Source organism: Dermacentor silvarum, chromosome 1 (assembly GCF_013339745.2).
Source record: "Dermacentor silvarum isolate Dsil-2018 chromosome 1, BIME_Dsil_1.4, whole genome shotgun sequence".
NCBI classification, from domain to species: domain Eukaryota; kingdom Metazoa; phylum Arthropoda; class Arachnida; order Ixodida; family Ixodidae; genus Dermacentor; species Dermacentor silvarum.
The window spans coordinates 85,785,106-85,802,056 of NC_051154.1; the positions used below are offsets into that span (position 1 = coordinate 85,785,106).

Here is a 16,951-nt window from a genome sequence, read left to right on the forward strand (position 1 = left end):
CGACTTCGAGCGCGTCACCGAATGCAACGAATGGGACGACGCGACTAAACGTAGGAATGTCTACTTTTGCCTCGAGGATGGCGCGTGTACATGGTTTCAAAACTGTGAGGAGCAACTGACGTCATGGCGCGAGTTCCGCCGTCATCTACTGAACACTTACGCCAGTCCTGATCGCCGCGAACGAGCCGAACGAGCAATTCAGGTCCGCATCCAGCTTCCCAACGAAAGCGTTACCGCGTTCATCGAAGATATGACGCGCCTCTTCAGACGAGCAGACCCTGGAATGACCGAGGACAAGAAGTTGCGTCACCTGATGCGAGGGGTGAAGGAGCAGCTCTTCGCTGGTCTGGGGCGTAATCCTCCGAAGACTGTCGCCGAATTTCTATCCGAGGCGGTCAGTATGGAGAAGATGCTTCAGCAGCGCTCTAACTTTTACGAGCGGCAAGTGAACGCGACTATGGACATGTCGACGGCCATTGGAAGCCCCAATGAAAACCTTCGAGACCTCATCTGCACCGTTGTGCGCGAAGAGATACTGAAGGTTTACGGCACCCCACAAGCCACGGTGAGCTCCATTGCGAGTGTTATAAGAGATGAAGTGCACCAAGCGCTCCGGTCCACCGTTCCTTTTCCTAACACCGTGCCTGCACCTTCTGTACACCACCGTGCGACCTACGCAGAAGTCTTGCGACAGCCTGCTTCGTCCCCGCCGCCGTTTGTTCAGGCCGCACATCCGGTTGCACTCCCACCAGCCCAATCCGGTTGCACTCCCACCAGCCCAATCGGTGCCATACATCGAGGAACGACGCACGCCTCCACCGTTTCCCCATGCCGCTTCTCCGGTTGTGCTTCCGCAAGAGCACCCGGTGCATTACGCCGATGATAGAATGTCCCCTCGGAAGTCAGATGTTTGGCGCACTCTGGATCGCCGTCCTCTGTGTTTCCATTGTGGTGAGGCAGATCATTTATACCGCCAGTGCCCATACCGACGCCTCAGGTTGCGGGGCTTTTTCGCCTATTCGCCGCCACCCCGACTGGGCCAACGACCTCGGGACATTGAGGATTATCTGGCTCAGCAACGCATGCCACCGTCTACCGGGCAGCAGTCACGCTCACCGTCGCCAAGGCGATTTTCGCCATCGCCCCAGCGGTATTCGAGCGGACGGTCGCCAAGTCCCCGCCGGGAAGACTAACTACAGCGACCTTTGGGGGCGAGGCTGCTGGCAGTCGACGGGCTGAAGACCTCCGATCGACGCGAGTAAAGAAGAGTACCGGTCTGACATCAACTGCAGCTGAACGGAATGACCGGCTTTCGCTCGACATACCGGTGGTGATCGACGGTTACACGGTTAGCGCTTTAGTGGATACCGGAGCGGACTATTCTATATTAAGCGGGAAGATGGCGACGTTTCTGAAGAAAGTAATTACTCCTTGGCATGGCTCGCAGATTCGTACGGCTGGCGGTCACGTTGTTACTCCACTGGGATCCTGCACGACAAGAGTTCGAATTCGAGGATCGACATTCGTGGCGAGTTGCCTTGTCCTACGGGAATGCTCCCGCGACGTCATTCTCGGAGGTGACTTCCTGCAGGAATACGGCGCTGTTATTGACTTACGGGGAGGTATAGTCACCTTCTCAGCCGACCAAGCAATCGACACAAACGACGACAAACGACGTGACGACGCGCTATGTGTTTCCGCCGAAAGTGTTACGCTTCCTCCACGAGCCAGTGTTCTAGTCGAAGTGATGTGCGGTGGAATGCGCTAAGGTGGAGTGGTCGCAGAAAGTAACTTAGCGCATCTACTGACGCAAGGTGTTTGTGCGGCCAGGAGTGTGCTACAGCTTCGTGATGGCCGATCTAAGTTGCTAGTCACCAACTTTAGTAACGAGCATCGACACCTCTTCCGCGGTACTTCGATAGCGTTTGCCGAAGAAATAGAACACGTTGCTGAATGTTTTGCCCCTGAACCAGTGAGGCTGGCTGACAAGTCACTGGGCAACGTCGACATTAATTCCGAGTTATCTAACGACAAACAGGCAGCACTGCACGAGCTCTTGCTTGAATTCAGGGCATGCTTTGCAAGCTCGTCTAAGGTACGCCAGACTTCGGTTACAAAGCACAGGATCATCACATGCGACGACGCACGCCCGATACACCAGCAGCCTTACCGCATGTCGGCAAAGGAACGCGCAGTGATTCGTACACAAGTACACAAGATGCTTGAAGACGGCGTGATCGAACCTTCCAACAGCTGATGGTCGTCTCCGGTCGTTCTTGTCAAAAAGAAAGACGGAACGCTACCCTTTTGCATCGACTACCGGAAGCTCAACAACGTAACTAAAAAGTACGCGTACCCACTGCCACGTATCGACGACTCGTTAGATAGACTGCGGCGTGCCCAGTACTTTTCGTCACTGCATGCATGCATGCATGTATGTATGTATGTACGTGTGTGTGTGTATGTGTGTGTATGTATGTATGTATGTATGTATGTATGTATGTGTTTGTGTATGTGTGTATGTATATATGTATGTATGTATGCACGTATGTATGTATGTATGCACGTATGTATGTATGTATGTATGTATGTATGTATGTATGTATGTATGTATGTATGTATGTATGTATGTATGTATCTATGTATGGAAGGATGGATGGATGAATGGATGGATGGATGTACGTACGTAAGTACATGCATACATACTGTATGTACACACATATGTGGTATAGTTGTAATACCCTTCTAGTTCATTGCAGTGTACTAGCTTTCTCTTTGTTTCAAGACAGATGCTTATGTCCCATTTCTACAAAATCTGAGTGTCATTACTTTTGAGTGTCCCACTTGTGCCCCTTTGGGATAGCTCTTACTATGGCGATATGTTTTAGAATTTTTGAACACAGAGGCCAGCTTCGTGCTAATGGCGATATTAGGCAAACAGAATTGCATTTGCAGAACTTTTTATCGCTACTGTTAATGTTTTACAGCTTTTGTAAAAGCGCTGAGGAAATATTTTGACAACCTCCACACAAATACCTAAAACAACCACAGAAGCTGTGCAAGGCAGCTGGTTTTGTGGCAGAGCCTATGAACACTTTGAGAGGTAGAAGAACCTATAACAACTACTTGTGTAAAAAAGTGTGATTACTGACTCAAGTGATAAAAAAACTGCAACATAGGAGGAGGCTGGAGACATTACCTACGTACAGTCCACTAAAGACAGAGTCGGACGGGCCAGTTACCGTATGGTATGGAGAGCCCCCCACCTATTAGGAAAAAAATTCTAATTAGCATTATAAATACATTTATAATAGTTTCAGAAGGGCAAGACTATCTGCTGACAAGCTAACCACAATTTTAAGCAGCCACAATGTGCCACCTTTTGATACAGATTAAAGAAAAGTGGCAGTGCTAACCATGACAACTGCTCAATTTTTCAATGAAATATTTATCATAAAAACAATATAATAACATAAAAAGGAAATCAAGCGACACAACTTAGCCACTGGGTGGATGCTCCTCTATGCAGATAAAATTGAATTGGTAGTAACTTCACTTCACCAACAGAAATTTTCCAAACTGGGCTATGTAGATGTGAAGTATAAATATGCAGACAAACAATGGCAGATGCACCCTCTCCCTCTTACTGAGCCTACAGGGGCATTTAAATGCCTTTTAGCAAAGCTTCCAATTGTCTTTAGCATGAAATGTCATCACCTGATGAATATCTTCCTGCAAATACTTTTTTTTACAGCATTTTGTGATAACCACATACATTATCGAAACTAAAAAGTAGCATTTCACCACTTTCAATGATTTCCCACTCCCTTAAGTTGTTTAGGCTCCACCAGACTCTGTCTCTACCCGCTCAGTAACAAGTCATTATAACAAACATTTTCTTTGTTTCCCTTTTTCCTAGCTTGCCTAAGCTGCCTACTGCCAGTTTTAAGTGTGTGACCGCTTGGTCTCCTTTTCTCATAACCCTCCATTTTCTTTAAGATACCTTTGTCACGTGCACACCTTTCACTGACCATTTAAACAAACCACTGAAAACCATGTGTTCTATTTCTTGAAAATTTCATAATTTGGCCAGACAATGCTGAGATCGGGCTTCGAACTGCTTGAATGAATTAGCCGCTTAAGATCAACAGTTAAAAAGTTATTGCAAATTCATTAATTACGCACATAACATTTGTTGGCAAATACTGACTGTACTTTTCTCCCATTCCTGTAAGAGCCTGAGATGGCTTGTATGAATGAATAAATTTAAAAATAACTGAGCACATTCTTCTTATTTGGAGGCTACCAATCTGGACACTCAACTGGTAAACATAACATCAACATTACTTATATTGTTGTAATTTTTAAATTTTAATGTAGCTAAAACACACACACACACACACACACCTTATATGGAGAGATCATTTCATTTGTGTTTTTTTTTTTATGTTAACCAGCACTCAACTCATTTTGCATTACAGCGTGCTTCCAATGACATTATGCTGTATTAAACAGGTACAGGTCTACTAGGGGAGGATGCCTAGAAGTGAATCCTGCTTATAGTTAGTAATGTGCTTTTTTTTTTTTAATATCATCGCAAGAGAGGTGAGTGCTTAAAATGTCACATTTATGTGAAACTCTGACCATACACAGTTGCTTCACTTCCAGTCAAACTTAATCACAAGTACAAGGAGATGTATTTAACACAATTTTCTCAAGCTTCACACCTGGCCATATGCTATCTTCAGATATTCATGCACAAAGGGAGGAAAGCAAGTGCAGCAGAGGAAAAAAAGGCATAGACTGCAGAAGAGAATCCCATGGCAATTTGCAACAAAAGCAGAGCAGGTTTGAAATTATCGCACATACCTTCTGCCACCAGCTTCCAGTAAGTTGCTGAAGAGAAGAATGTAAAAAGATAAAGGAACATCGCTCAAAGAACAGGCAAATGGTAATGACAGAAGGCTGCAGTGCAACTAAAACTGTCCGAAGCACCAGTGTCATGCAAGAGCAGGCCCCCACTGCTTTTTATCAAATAATGACGATAAAAAAAATACCCCTCCACAAACCCCATGCTTCGCATGCACAGCATAGCAAATGACAATGCACAATACTCCTATTTATGCGTCAGGTTTTGCTGAAGTCAGCCATTTGAAATTTTGTCAAGAATGATCCTAGCTATACACACCTGCTGTGTACACAACTTTCAAAACATAGCCACCTCAAAAAAAGCTGAATATCATTGCTGCCTAAGCATGCAGGCGTGCATTAGGCAGTACGGTATGTGACCTATGCAATACCTCTGTAAATTTCTGGTCGTGTGCCAAGCTTGGAAGGAAAGTGAGTTTTTTCACAAGTTCCACATTTTGAAAACTAGTAGGGTATGTGTACATCTCTGTTTGATAATGACACATTCAATTCACGTGAAGTTTGTTTATACTTTGTTAAGGGAATAAAATTGCCACAATACAAAGGCAACAGTTCAACCAGCTGACTATGCTCATTCTTGCACATTAAATCACAAGTGCCAAATGCACACAACACTTGCACACAACTAAATCATACCTAAAGAAATGTGGAAGACAATTTAACTTTACATTCAAGCATGGAAATAGCACTAAGTGTATTGTGACTAATTTGCAACATCAAAACAGTTAAAATTTCACAGAAATCAGTTGTCACCCTTAAAGGGACACTAAATAAAAATACTAAATGAGTTAGACAAATAAAGTATTCTTTCAAAACTCTATTTTCATTAATTTTACGGTAATATATGTACTTTATTAAAAGAGAAAATAAAGGTCAAAGTTTCAGTTCTTGAATTTCGCGCTGGAGCCCTAGCGCTGGTACATCAGTGTGACATCACAAATGTTATCGTATTTTATCATATTTGGGCCTTCGCAGCTCCGGCAAAAGTTCTTGAAACATTCTAAGTTCAGTCTTTGGCTCTCTTAAAATACAATGCAATCAATCTTCACTCAGAAAAATTTAACCTGGCCCGAGCAGATGCCCTCAGAAACCATGACGTCACATTGAGCTAGTGTGGAAACCTTAAAGCAGCATTTCCACCAGTTTTTTTCGTTTTTTTGTTTTGTTTTTTCACTCCTTTTCTGGCTTACTAAGCTCCTTTTCATGGTAAGAGTGGCTTTTTTTTTTTTTTTAATTGTAAAAAGGAAGTTTACTAACACAGCTTAAATTATTGTTCTCTTTATGTCCCTTCAAATCATCTCTGTGAAACATAGGAAAAAAAAATCTGGCTTGACACATCTGTCAAAATGCATTATTTTTAACTGTAGTTGTACCACATAAGTACACACCTTGTTAAATGTGCAGTTTGATTTCTTTACAACGTTGTTCCATAATAAACTTCCTTTCTAATTTTCTTTTTCTTTTTTTTCCTTTTTTTGTGTGGCGTGGTTTCAACATTCTCAACCTAAAGATCTGTTCTGACATGGCTTCCTGTCTCTGAAAAAGCATTGGTACAGCCATTATCTGGACTTTTGCTTCTTTATCATAGACAACCTATGTAGCAAGTTACATAATTGGGTGACTGCAGTTCAAAACGACATTTTTTTTTTCCAATGGCAAGAGAAGGTTCACACTTTAAGCACTTGAAACCTTAGCAGTCTACAACTTAGCTAAGCTCATGTTCAGTTTATGGCCATGGTGACAGCCATCACTGCTACGCACGGTTGAAAGGCGACTAGATTTCAAAAGACAACAAATAAACAGCCAAAATACACTGTTACTGCAGGCAGTTCTAATAATTTCAAAAATGCAGACACTTAAGTGACTGTAACAAGACAAAATTGAGCCAATACTTGAGTACAATGAATGCACATATATTTAATGGCTCTCCTGCTCTAAAAAATAGCACATAACCATAACAAAGATTCACAGAGCAAGATTATCAGGTTATAGTGAGTACATGCAGCCAGTGTATTCATAAGTTTCTGCAGAACCATACAGCAAATATATTGCTATCGGTGACAATGATAAATGGCAAACACAAAACATGCACAGGGCTCATGCAAGCAAGCATACACAAGTGATCATGTGTTTTCATTATCCATTCTGTAAGTGCAGGCAGTGAAGGAATGTATAAGAACGTTATACCAGGAAAAGCAAGCAAAGCATATTGATGCACACAAAAGTTCTAATGAAATAGAGCTTTAGAGTTCACATGCATGCTTTGGAAAATGAGATGAAGAGGGTGCAAATAGAAAAATTCATTAGAACAAATGGAGGAAATAATTATAAGGTGCTAATAAGTTATTGGGATTAAGTGGTTGTATACCATCCTGGTTTCCATAATTTCAGGAACATTACAGTGTAATGTTCCTGACAGTGCACTCACTCAAACGTTTCATGTGACATTTGTAACGGAATTATCAGCTTGAGAGCAGTGCTGATGATACACAACAGTCTCTGTGACACAAGAGATCATGGAAGCAGGCTTAATTAAAAGTCACCTCAAACACACACTGTCAAAGCATATATGTACCATCATTGTAAAAAGTTAATGCACCATGGGAGCCATAAAGGAACAGAATTTCATTATGATCTACATGCACTGCCTGGTCACAAGAGGGAAACGGCAGTACTAATAAAACTCACGTGTAAAATTCAATCAGTTCCGAAATCCATACTCTGCCATACTCTGCCATAAAACTTTGGCTTGACCGTGATTTATACAGTTTTACTAACTCATTTGCCTAGGAGTACTCTCAAACCATGGCAACAGTAATTATATCTGTTTTTACAACGATTTCTCTGTATTTACTAAAAGCAGTATAGAGAGCCTCAATCAAAGGAAGAAACAGTACATGGAAATGTGATGTTAGGCGCATATTTTAGGTAAACTACACTACTGCACAGCAGCCTTTGCCAGCAAGGGTTGCATGTTGCCGCTTGTCTCATCGTGTGTGTGTGTTTCTTTTACCTTTTGTGTGTGTGCTTTTTGTCAATTAAGTCATTGAGCAAGAACCAACTAGGCCAAGAGCAAGTTCTACTGAAGGGTTGCATGGCAGGGAAAATGCTGCCTCCTACAGGAAGCATATAAGAGTGTCTGTAAGAAAGTGTAATACATGTGAAACCTCATCAATACTCTATTCACTTAATCACTGTTCCAGGCATCGCTGGAAAGGCTAGAGTGACTTTTTGCGCTGCTTGCATTTGCGCCCAAAAAATAGTGCATGGTACATGACAGCAAGAAACCAGAATTTGTTGTGTAATTTGTCAGGATGTTGACTACCTATGTTGAAGTCATAACGTATGAAGCAATTATCACGTAGAACACATTATAGATTTGAACCAATAAAAAAAAACACGCAATGATGAGCAGAGTGACATGTTTGTACTACCGCACTCATTGCACAGCTTCCACAGCACACCACCAGCTTTCACACCGAAGCATGGTTGATCACATGTTGGAAGCACAAAGCATACAAGCAATAAATGATTTCACGTAGCATTAGCTCCAACATTATAGTTCTAATATATATCTAGAAGTTAGTCTGTACAAGACATTGCAGATCAAAGGCAGTTCACTACGAAATGCGCTGAGTGATACATTTCTACGGCTGTACTACATGTGCAACTTTAGCAACGTCACCTGCTAAGTATGAAAAAGAGTATAGTACATTAAAAAAAAAAAAAAAAACACTGACAGTGAATTCTTGTTTTGTTTTTATTTCTTTTTTTATTGGATAACTGTCAACACAGTAATTACGTTATGGAGCTGCAATTTCTTGAGAGGGCAACAAATATTAATTACAGTACTTTTAAATGCAATTTCTTCAAACCATGCGCCAAATGCAGCGTGAGTTCGGACGTGAAAAAGTAGACTATTGACAAGGAGACTATTCACGTCACAGTAACCTGACGTGGCAGTCTCCTGCTACCAGACACCACTGACCGTGATGACACTATGATCATGTTGCCAAAAAAAGCTAAGCCCATTCAGCGCTCGCCAGGACAAGTGGGAAAAGTGGGTTCTCCTGCGTTTCCAAAAGAAATGCACAACTGGAAGGGCCAATTTGACAGTAATTTGGCAGTAATTTGGCAGCAATTTGACAACACGGTCACTGTATGGCCTTCAACCACCACACTGGGCTGACTGGCGCCTTGAGTTGTGATACCACGTGACCGCCACCTCCGTTTTCGGTGACGTGAATAGTCTCCGTTCTCCCTTTTGAAATTGTTCTACACTTGGTGTGAATTTTAGGCTAGTGATATAAAAGGTGCTGTAATTAATCATCTGTGGCACTCTTGAGAATTTTAGGCTTTATACCATAATTATAAAGTTGACAGCTACCTAAAAAAGCTTGAAATGTGGGACAAAATTTTTGTCAGTACTCCTTGAGTGTTACTTACAAGTGCCCAAGCCTCAGTGGCTCATTATGTACTATAACACTTCAGTAGACATTATATATTAAATAATATTTCTCAGTCCAGCCAGCATGTAAAATGCTCCAAACAATTATACTATATATAAACAGTTTTAAAAAGTTAAAAACAATAGGCTTTAAAAATTTGAGGCTTTCTCATCCTACTATGTAGTAGAATGAACAGCCTCTACGTGCCTTTGAAAAACTTCAACTCAGCTGCGATTGTCTTGGGCTCACCATCACAGCAAGTTCAATACGCCCGAGATTCATCTGTATATTTTCTGAAAGCATTTAAACCCATCTTCGTACTATACTTTACATTTGTTCTGTTTACCAGGATACTTCGGTGCACTGCTTCTTATGGTGAGACATGACATCCACAGCACTGTGCTGACAGAACCTTCGCAATTTTTTCATAATGTAGTGTGTCAACCACTGAGCTGATCAGTACCATATGACGGAGTATGGAGGTTAAATAGGCAAGATTAGATATGAGTGTGCACAAAAGCTGTCCAGTGCACATCGCCTGCTAGGATGCCTTGCAAACTGTAGGAGATGCCCGTAGTGTAACCATATTTTGTTTCTTCTCTGGAGCATTACATGGTGATCCAGACAGACTAATTCAAATAATTGACTGAACATTTCAGAGTGCTTCAAAGGCTGTAACTTACTTGGGTAAATTCCTCGCTGGCGTAACCTATTTCTCCTCGCCCGTGCCTCCTCGCCCGTACTCCTCCTCCTCCCTTTTCCTTCTCCTGCACCCTCCACCGCCTAGGTGTGGGGTATCAAAGGCCAAACGAGCGCCGCAAGCACGTCGTGGCACCTCTCGAGTTCCTACAGCAGTCGCCAAGGGGCGACAGGGGTTTTATGGGCTCAAAGACGCGTAACGCAAGCTTTCACTGTGTGTTTTAAAAGGTCGGTTATTATCGCAAATTTTGTGGCTTTAAAACGTTGTTTGTGTTTTCAATAGCTTGTAGAGGCTGTCTGCTGGCCTTGCCCTCAAAAACAAGGGTGCCAGGCTCTATGGAGCTTAAAAACTTCTAATCGGCACGGGTAATCTCGACAAGACTGACACAGAGCGCCGATCGCAAGGGACGTGCGTGTATTTTTCTGGAAGCGTGAAAATTCTTACCGGCGGGTGTACAGCGTAAAAAAATATTCGGTTTTCACGTCATTGTGGGTTGTTTTGAGTTTACGGATGTAGTTGATTTATGATCGCCTGGCTGTGACGAAATTTCACTGTTGCGCGGTCACCAATTGTTTAATTATTGTTCAGCTCCCTTCACGCTAGTAGCATCAGCGCTAGTAGCGTCAGATGGGAAGTGAGAACATGCACGCGCCTACGAAATGTTGGAGACTGCAAACGATGGGAGTAGACGCCATTCTGTGTAGACATAGTGGCGTCGCCGTGCCTTCGTGCTCGCGGCCGACCACTCTGAGCAACAACAAACAGAAACGGCGTGAAACACGCAGTAAGTGAAGCCGCAGTGACCGCTGTAGACACGGCGCAGTGGACTCTACTTGGGATGCACAATGCAGACAGATCGCGCATGCTGAATCTTCTACAATGAGTATCACGGTGTTCGAGAAAGCGTCGATGAACGCTGCTTTTTAAATCAGCCGGTCCTCCCAGTGATTTAATCTTTCAATAACGTGCTTGGAAACTGACGATTTCTCGACCCTAATGTTTTTTATTAATAATACTAGTAACAATAATACATACATATATATTGTACTGGCGATTATCGGTGCCGGCACAGTGAAGTGTGAAAGAGGAAGTCGACGAACTAGGAGTGCGCGCTCGATCGGTGTCCAGCTGAGACTGCTCCATCTTCTTGTACTTCAGTCAGACGCCCTGTGGTCTTGCAAGAACATCCCGTGACATTCGGGGAAGACGTTAACCCAGCACCTCCACCAAATGTCACGGGATGTTCTTGCAAGACCACAGGGCGTCTGACTGAAGTACAAGAAGACGGAGCAGTCTCAGCTGGACACCGATCGAGCGCGCACAGGCGCGGATCCAGGGGGGATGTCCGGATGTCCTGACCCCCCTCTCAGATTTCTGCATCGCCCCCTCGCTGACAGGGGGATGGCCCTGTCACACAAAAATTAAAAAATATATATATATGGCAACCAGCATTCTTCAAAAGTATTTTTCGCGAGTACCAGTGGTATCAGCCATGTAGAAGTAAAGCTAGCTCGCTCACAAGCTTAGTTGTATTCCGTAGGAGTATGGTGTCGCGAAGTTGGCGTAGCTATTTTTTCTCATGAACACCTTGGACCTCCTGGCGCCTGCCGTGCCTTACTCGTCTCGTCGGTGGCGTCGAATGAACGAGGGGACGTCCCTTTTGCCAAACACTCCGAGGTCCGCTCGAGCGCCTTCGCGCCTGTTTAACTTAGTTTCCCCGTGGGGTGTCAACGGTTGCCTCATTAGCTGTCATCGGTTCCGCGACCAACCTGCTTAATGAAAGAGATCTCTTGCTGAAGTGTTCATATATAAATAATAACAACTAACAGCTAAACTAAGAACTACGCATAGGCAACTTTTTTTAAGTGTAGCACTCATTGGGATCACAGTTACACGTTGACAATATCCAGTACGAGCACAGTACCGTTCGTACGCTACAAGTTTTTCATTGTAACTTCACAGTTTTATTGTCGTACATTAAGCATAGGAGGCTCAAGCCCACCGGATCCGTTTATCTGAGTGGGCGTTCTCGCGGAGCGAGGCGAAGCCTCGAGCCGCGGCTGCGAAGTGACGTCAGCGGTCAAAGCCAGCGCGCGGGCCTAGGATGGCGTCGCGTGGTTAGAGAAACGGGAGCAGATGCGCGCCTTGTGTAAAAGGATGACGTCGCGTGGGAAACAAAACATGAAGACGCTGGCTCGCACTCTCGCCTACTACACCACATCGTTATTCTTGTAGGTGGCGTCGTGAGTCTTCATACGCGGTGATTCGCATATCGTAAACAACCAGCCTAGTGGCTGCTGCGTTGGAGCGGACCGTTACGCCCGTATTCAAGAACGTTCCTCTAGTCAACACACCACCACGACTCAAGAGAGAAGATGTCACCGCCATCCCTCCACAGAAGTGGTCACTGAGCTTCATGATCATTCACGGGAATTCATGAGAATTGTCGCGTCTTTATTCTCGATTATTCTGCGCAGTACGACAATTGAAATTTGGAGTCTGATATCTCGGAGCACGGACAAGCTAGAATAATTCTTCCGACTGATACTGTGTAGAAACTCGACTGTCTCTAAGTTTTCAATACAAACATACCCACTTACTGCAGTTAACAAAAAATAATTATTCAATTTTAGTTAATTGGGCTGCTCACAGCGATAATTATCATCTTACTTTGTGCCCCCCCCCCCCCCCCCCAGCCATATAACTTATTTGCAGAGGTGGTCTTCGCGTGCCTCCCAGTGCCTAACTTTAAGAAAACCATAAAGCTTAGTTTTGAACACCCTGTATTATCAGGCGCAGCCGCCAAGCACATGGCTGTATTGGGTAACGTCCTTTTCCTATAAGCTCGGAGAAACCGATACCTGGCTTCGCTACAGGTCTTCTTCCTCTTTCTGGGGTTTTACGTGCCAAAACTAGTTCTGATTATGAGGCACGCCGTAGTGGAAGGCTCCGGATTAATTTTCACCACCTGGGGTTCTTTAACCTGCTCTACAACGCAAGAACACGGGCGTTTTTGCATTTCACCTCCATTGAAATGCGGCCGCCGCGGTCGGTATTTGATCCCGCGATCTCGTGCTCAACGCCTGAGCTGACTAAGCCACCACGGAGGGCTACAGGTGTTGCTTTAGGCGTATAAAACGCGGGTTTATCGTGAGGAAAAACGGTAAATTTCGGTAAATAAGAAAGGCTAATCATCATCATCATCATCATCAGTGACAGAAACTGACCCCCCCCCCTCAGAAAAAACCTGGATCCGCCCCTGAGCGCGCACTCCTAGTTCGTCGACTTCCTCTTTCACACTTCACCGTGCCGGCACCGATAATCTCCAGTACAATATATATATATATATATATATATTGTTTTGGGAAAACAGTCAATACTGTTTCTGCATAGTCGCACATGCTAATAAAGGATTAATATTGTAATGAGGAAGAAGAAACAGATGTACTTGATCGTGAACATATCCAAAAGATATTCGTTTCAAACGTGGTTCATTTGGCAATGATGTGTTAGTCACCGTATAGTTCTCAGAACCAATCTGTATCCAGCGAAATAAAGAAATAAAACAATCAAATAAACAAGGATTAAACGACGCGTCTGAAGTCATGCTGCAAGCGTAAATCTGTGCGAAAAGTCCATTTTAAGCGACGGTAACTATTGAGTGTTATTGAAGACCTCTCTGGTGTTTGGCACTATGATGCCAAACTCTTTCTCAAAAGTCAGAGACGTAAAAATACAGCTTGAATGCTCACGACGCCAGCCGGCTACACGTACTGTCAAGTACGGCAGAGCAGTGAAATGAGCCCAGACTACCCCTGCTGCCACCTTACACAAAGCGGCGGCAACTATAGAGAGCCGTCGCGTCATGCGCGGCGCATTGGCGGAGCAGCATCGTTTTGGCCACCTCTCCTTTTCTACCTCTGTTGTTTTGGGACGCCAATGAGAGCCGCACGTGTCCCCGCCTACCCAGCGCCTCGGCAGTGGAGGGTACAAGAGAAGGAAAAGGTAGGAGGAGGAGTACGGGCGAGGAGGTACGGGCGAGGAGAAATAGGTTACACCAGCGAGGAATTTACCACTTACTTGTTCTCATAATACAGCTTTAAAACTGTCTTTTATTACCTTCGTAGCACTTCCACAATGCTCAGAAGCTACCAGTTAAATATGTCATAAGGATAATAGATTTGGACGATACCATGGGACCTTTCCCAATAAGCTGTTGGCAGTATTCCAGAAAGGAAAAATTGATAATGCATGCAAAGACTGTGGGGTTGAGTCCATTCTGCAAAACATCCTTGAAAAGAACACTTACACTGGACAGCTCTCTCTATGCATGCATATCTTTGCTTACTTTGCCATCTTGCTGTGGCATTTGGTGACTGGCTTGCCAGATAATGCTTGCCTGGTATTATTAAATTATTGCACGAATGGGCATACAGTGCAAATGCTCTTTTTTGTCCTTCACTTTAATTGTTCTGCTTTTCTAACCTCTGCCACTTTATTTTCTTTCCTTAAATTCTGTCGATGTTGACCAGCTCGAAACTTCTGTTAGGCTTTTTCATGCTATAGAAATGCTAATTTTGGAGTGTTAAACAATGGTTGCAGAAATCAACTTATCTAACATACATTTTGTTGCTGTTAAAGAGAAAAGGGATAATGACAAAGAAAAGGTGCAGTAAGATTCCTAAAAAATTAATTTCGTCACTTAACAAAAATTAATTCTGTGGAAACCTCAAGGTGGAAGAACCTGAATGAGTTCCCCACTTCTAGGAACTTGTGTGAGTTTCCTTTGTAGTTTCAGGCTAGTTTGATGGGTGCTAACTTTCCTGCTCATGAATTTGAAAATTTATCATGTGTAACAGCACCAAATGTAGAACAGCAATAACCGGTAACCATTTCATTGCTTTATGCACAAAAATACATAAGCATACTGCATATTTGTGAATTAGGTAATTAACTCTTTAAGGACAGCAAAAATATTGAAGAAATTGCCAAAAAAACAGAATGTTTTTTTTTCTTTTATTTTTTTGGGTGCAAACGATGCTTATGATCACATAAAGCAAGACCATGTGAAAAATTTGTCAGAAAGGTGAAGATCACTAGGAAAAAGAAAATATTTTACACTGTAACAAAGCTGGGCTTCACTGCACACTAGTGAGTCTGTGCTTCCAACTTTACTCTTCAACAGCTCCTTGCACCATCTGACGTTATTCACAACAAGCACAAAATAAATGTGCGCCATCTGGAAGAAGCGCGGAGCAACACAGGAGCTAAAATCGTCTTCAGGCATGCATGAAAAATGAAGGAGTGCTGGACGAGCTGATCTCGATGTTCGCTTTTTTTTTTTTTATAGTACACACTTGACAAGCTCAGCTCGTCCTCAGTTAAAGGGTTAAAAAATGACTATAGTCAAAATACCACAACAGTTGCATTAATGAGGCTGAGAAAAGTTAAATGCAGCAAGTGCACACCATTCTCAATAAAATTTTATAATTTACTTTGATGTAACAAAGGTTGTGTAGCATATGACAAAACTTACGCTATTGCAGGCCTGATCAAAAGCAAATTTCTTGCCATAGCTGCCCTCTGCATTCTCACCACTGAAGATACAGCACAGCATGGCCACAGTTTGTATGTCATAATGTTTTAGGTAGTGGCTGATGCTGGAAGAGGCACACAATACAACACTTAAATGAATTACAAACGAAATTCATAACAGAAAATAATCCACAATCAATTCTTCAAAATCACTGAACAATATTTGAGGAGTAAGGAAAGCCCCTTGTTCCATGCATGAAATAAATCATTAGTTCATTCTATATTACTACAACCATACAATGCACTGCAGGAGCTTAAGCCTCCTTACTTAGAGTGTTTTCACATGCTGAAGTGCTTATGAAGCAAAGAACAGCATGAGAAAATCGGGGAGGAGGCGAGAGAGGCCAATGTCGGCTCAATGATGTCAAGGCAGATTGGCAAACACAGTGGATGCATTCCTTTTATTTCTTGATGTTCACCTTAAACACTACATTGTTAAATATACTAGAGCTTGTTAAGCATAAGAGTTAAGCCCTATGATGAACAATGAGCTTAATTTCACACTGAAGAGATATATAGTACCAGCATCACAAAATGTTTTAGGTAACAGCTGACTGCATACGTTCGCAGAGCATGGACCACCACATCGCTAGGCATATTCCACCCTTATGTATTACATGAAGCAGATTTAAATTCTTCTAAGTACCTTCACATTTAGTAGAGTCTGATGTTAGTACAGCCACTGCCCAAAATATTTGCTTGACGTGCGGCTTTCGTCAAATTAAAGCTAATCTAATAAAATGTTACACAATAATTATAAATACATCACACATTCTGAGGAGAATGTACTCTGATGATACTTTTGGTGTTTGAACTGCAAAAAATGAGCTGGTTATTAGGTTAGCGCACAGTCTTGGGAGCTTTCTTGTCAAGCTCCTGATGCAAACAAGCCTTGGCAAAATTTCTAAGGAGACTATAGCTAAGTGAATGCCTTGTCCTCATTTTATCGCAAGGGAGAGATTTGCATCTCCATTTGTCAAAGACATACTGAAAAGCTTATTAGTGAGCCAGTAGCGCACCCAGGATCTCTGCCAGGGGGGGGTTGACAGTTTGCCAATACCATCTAAACAGTACTAATTTCGATTTCTTAACGGGAAATTGTCAAAAATATGCGCTTTTTGCGAGTGTGCAGACGATTGCGCGTCTTACATCTTAGTTGCAGTACTCAAATGCGTAAGGAAAGAAAAGGGGTTAAACAAAAGGGGGGGGGGGGGGGTTAAGTCGGCCTCAGGGGGGGGTTACAACCCCCGAATCCCACCCCCCGTCGGTGCGCCACTGT

At 43.1% G+C, this 16,951-nt stretch overlaps 1 protein-coding gene across 3 annotated transcripts in view; it reads right to left on the minus strand.

The window, feature by feature from the left end:
- The window catches only part of LOC119431788 (GATOR complex protein WDR59-like), a 110,891-nt gene that overhangs the window by 16,766 nt on the left and 77,174 nt on the right, over positions 1-16,951 (minus strand). The window contains exons 20-23 of one of the 3 annotated variants that reach the window (XM_049670580.1): positions 15,614-15,737; positions 7,358-7,428; positions 4,870-4,896; positions 3,200-3,266 (exon numbers count right to left, since the gene is read on the minus strand). In XM_049670580.1, coding sequence (XP_049526537.1) covers positions 3,239-3,266; positions 4,870-4,896; positions 7,358-7,428; positions 15,614-15,737 — 250 coding nt within the window. In that variant the 3' untranslated portion in view covers positions 3,200-3,238. The remainder of the gene's footprint in view (positions 1-3,199; positions 3,267-4,869; positions 4,897-7,357; positions 7,429-15,613; positions 15,738-16,951) is intronic. The other 2 variants (XM_037699260.2, XM_037699265.2) reach the window with 2 other exon arrangements.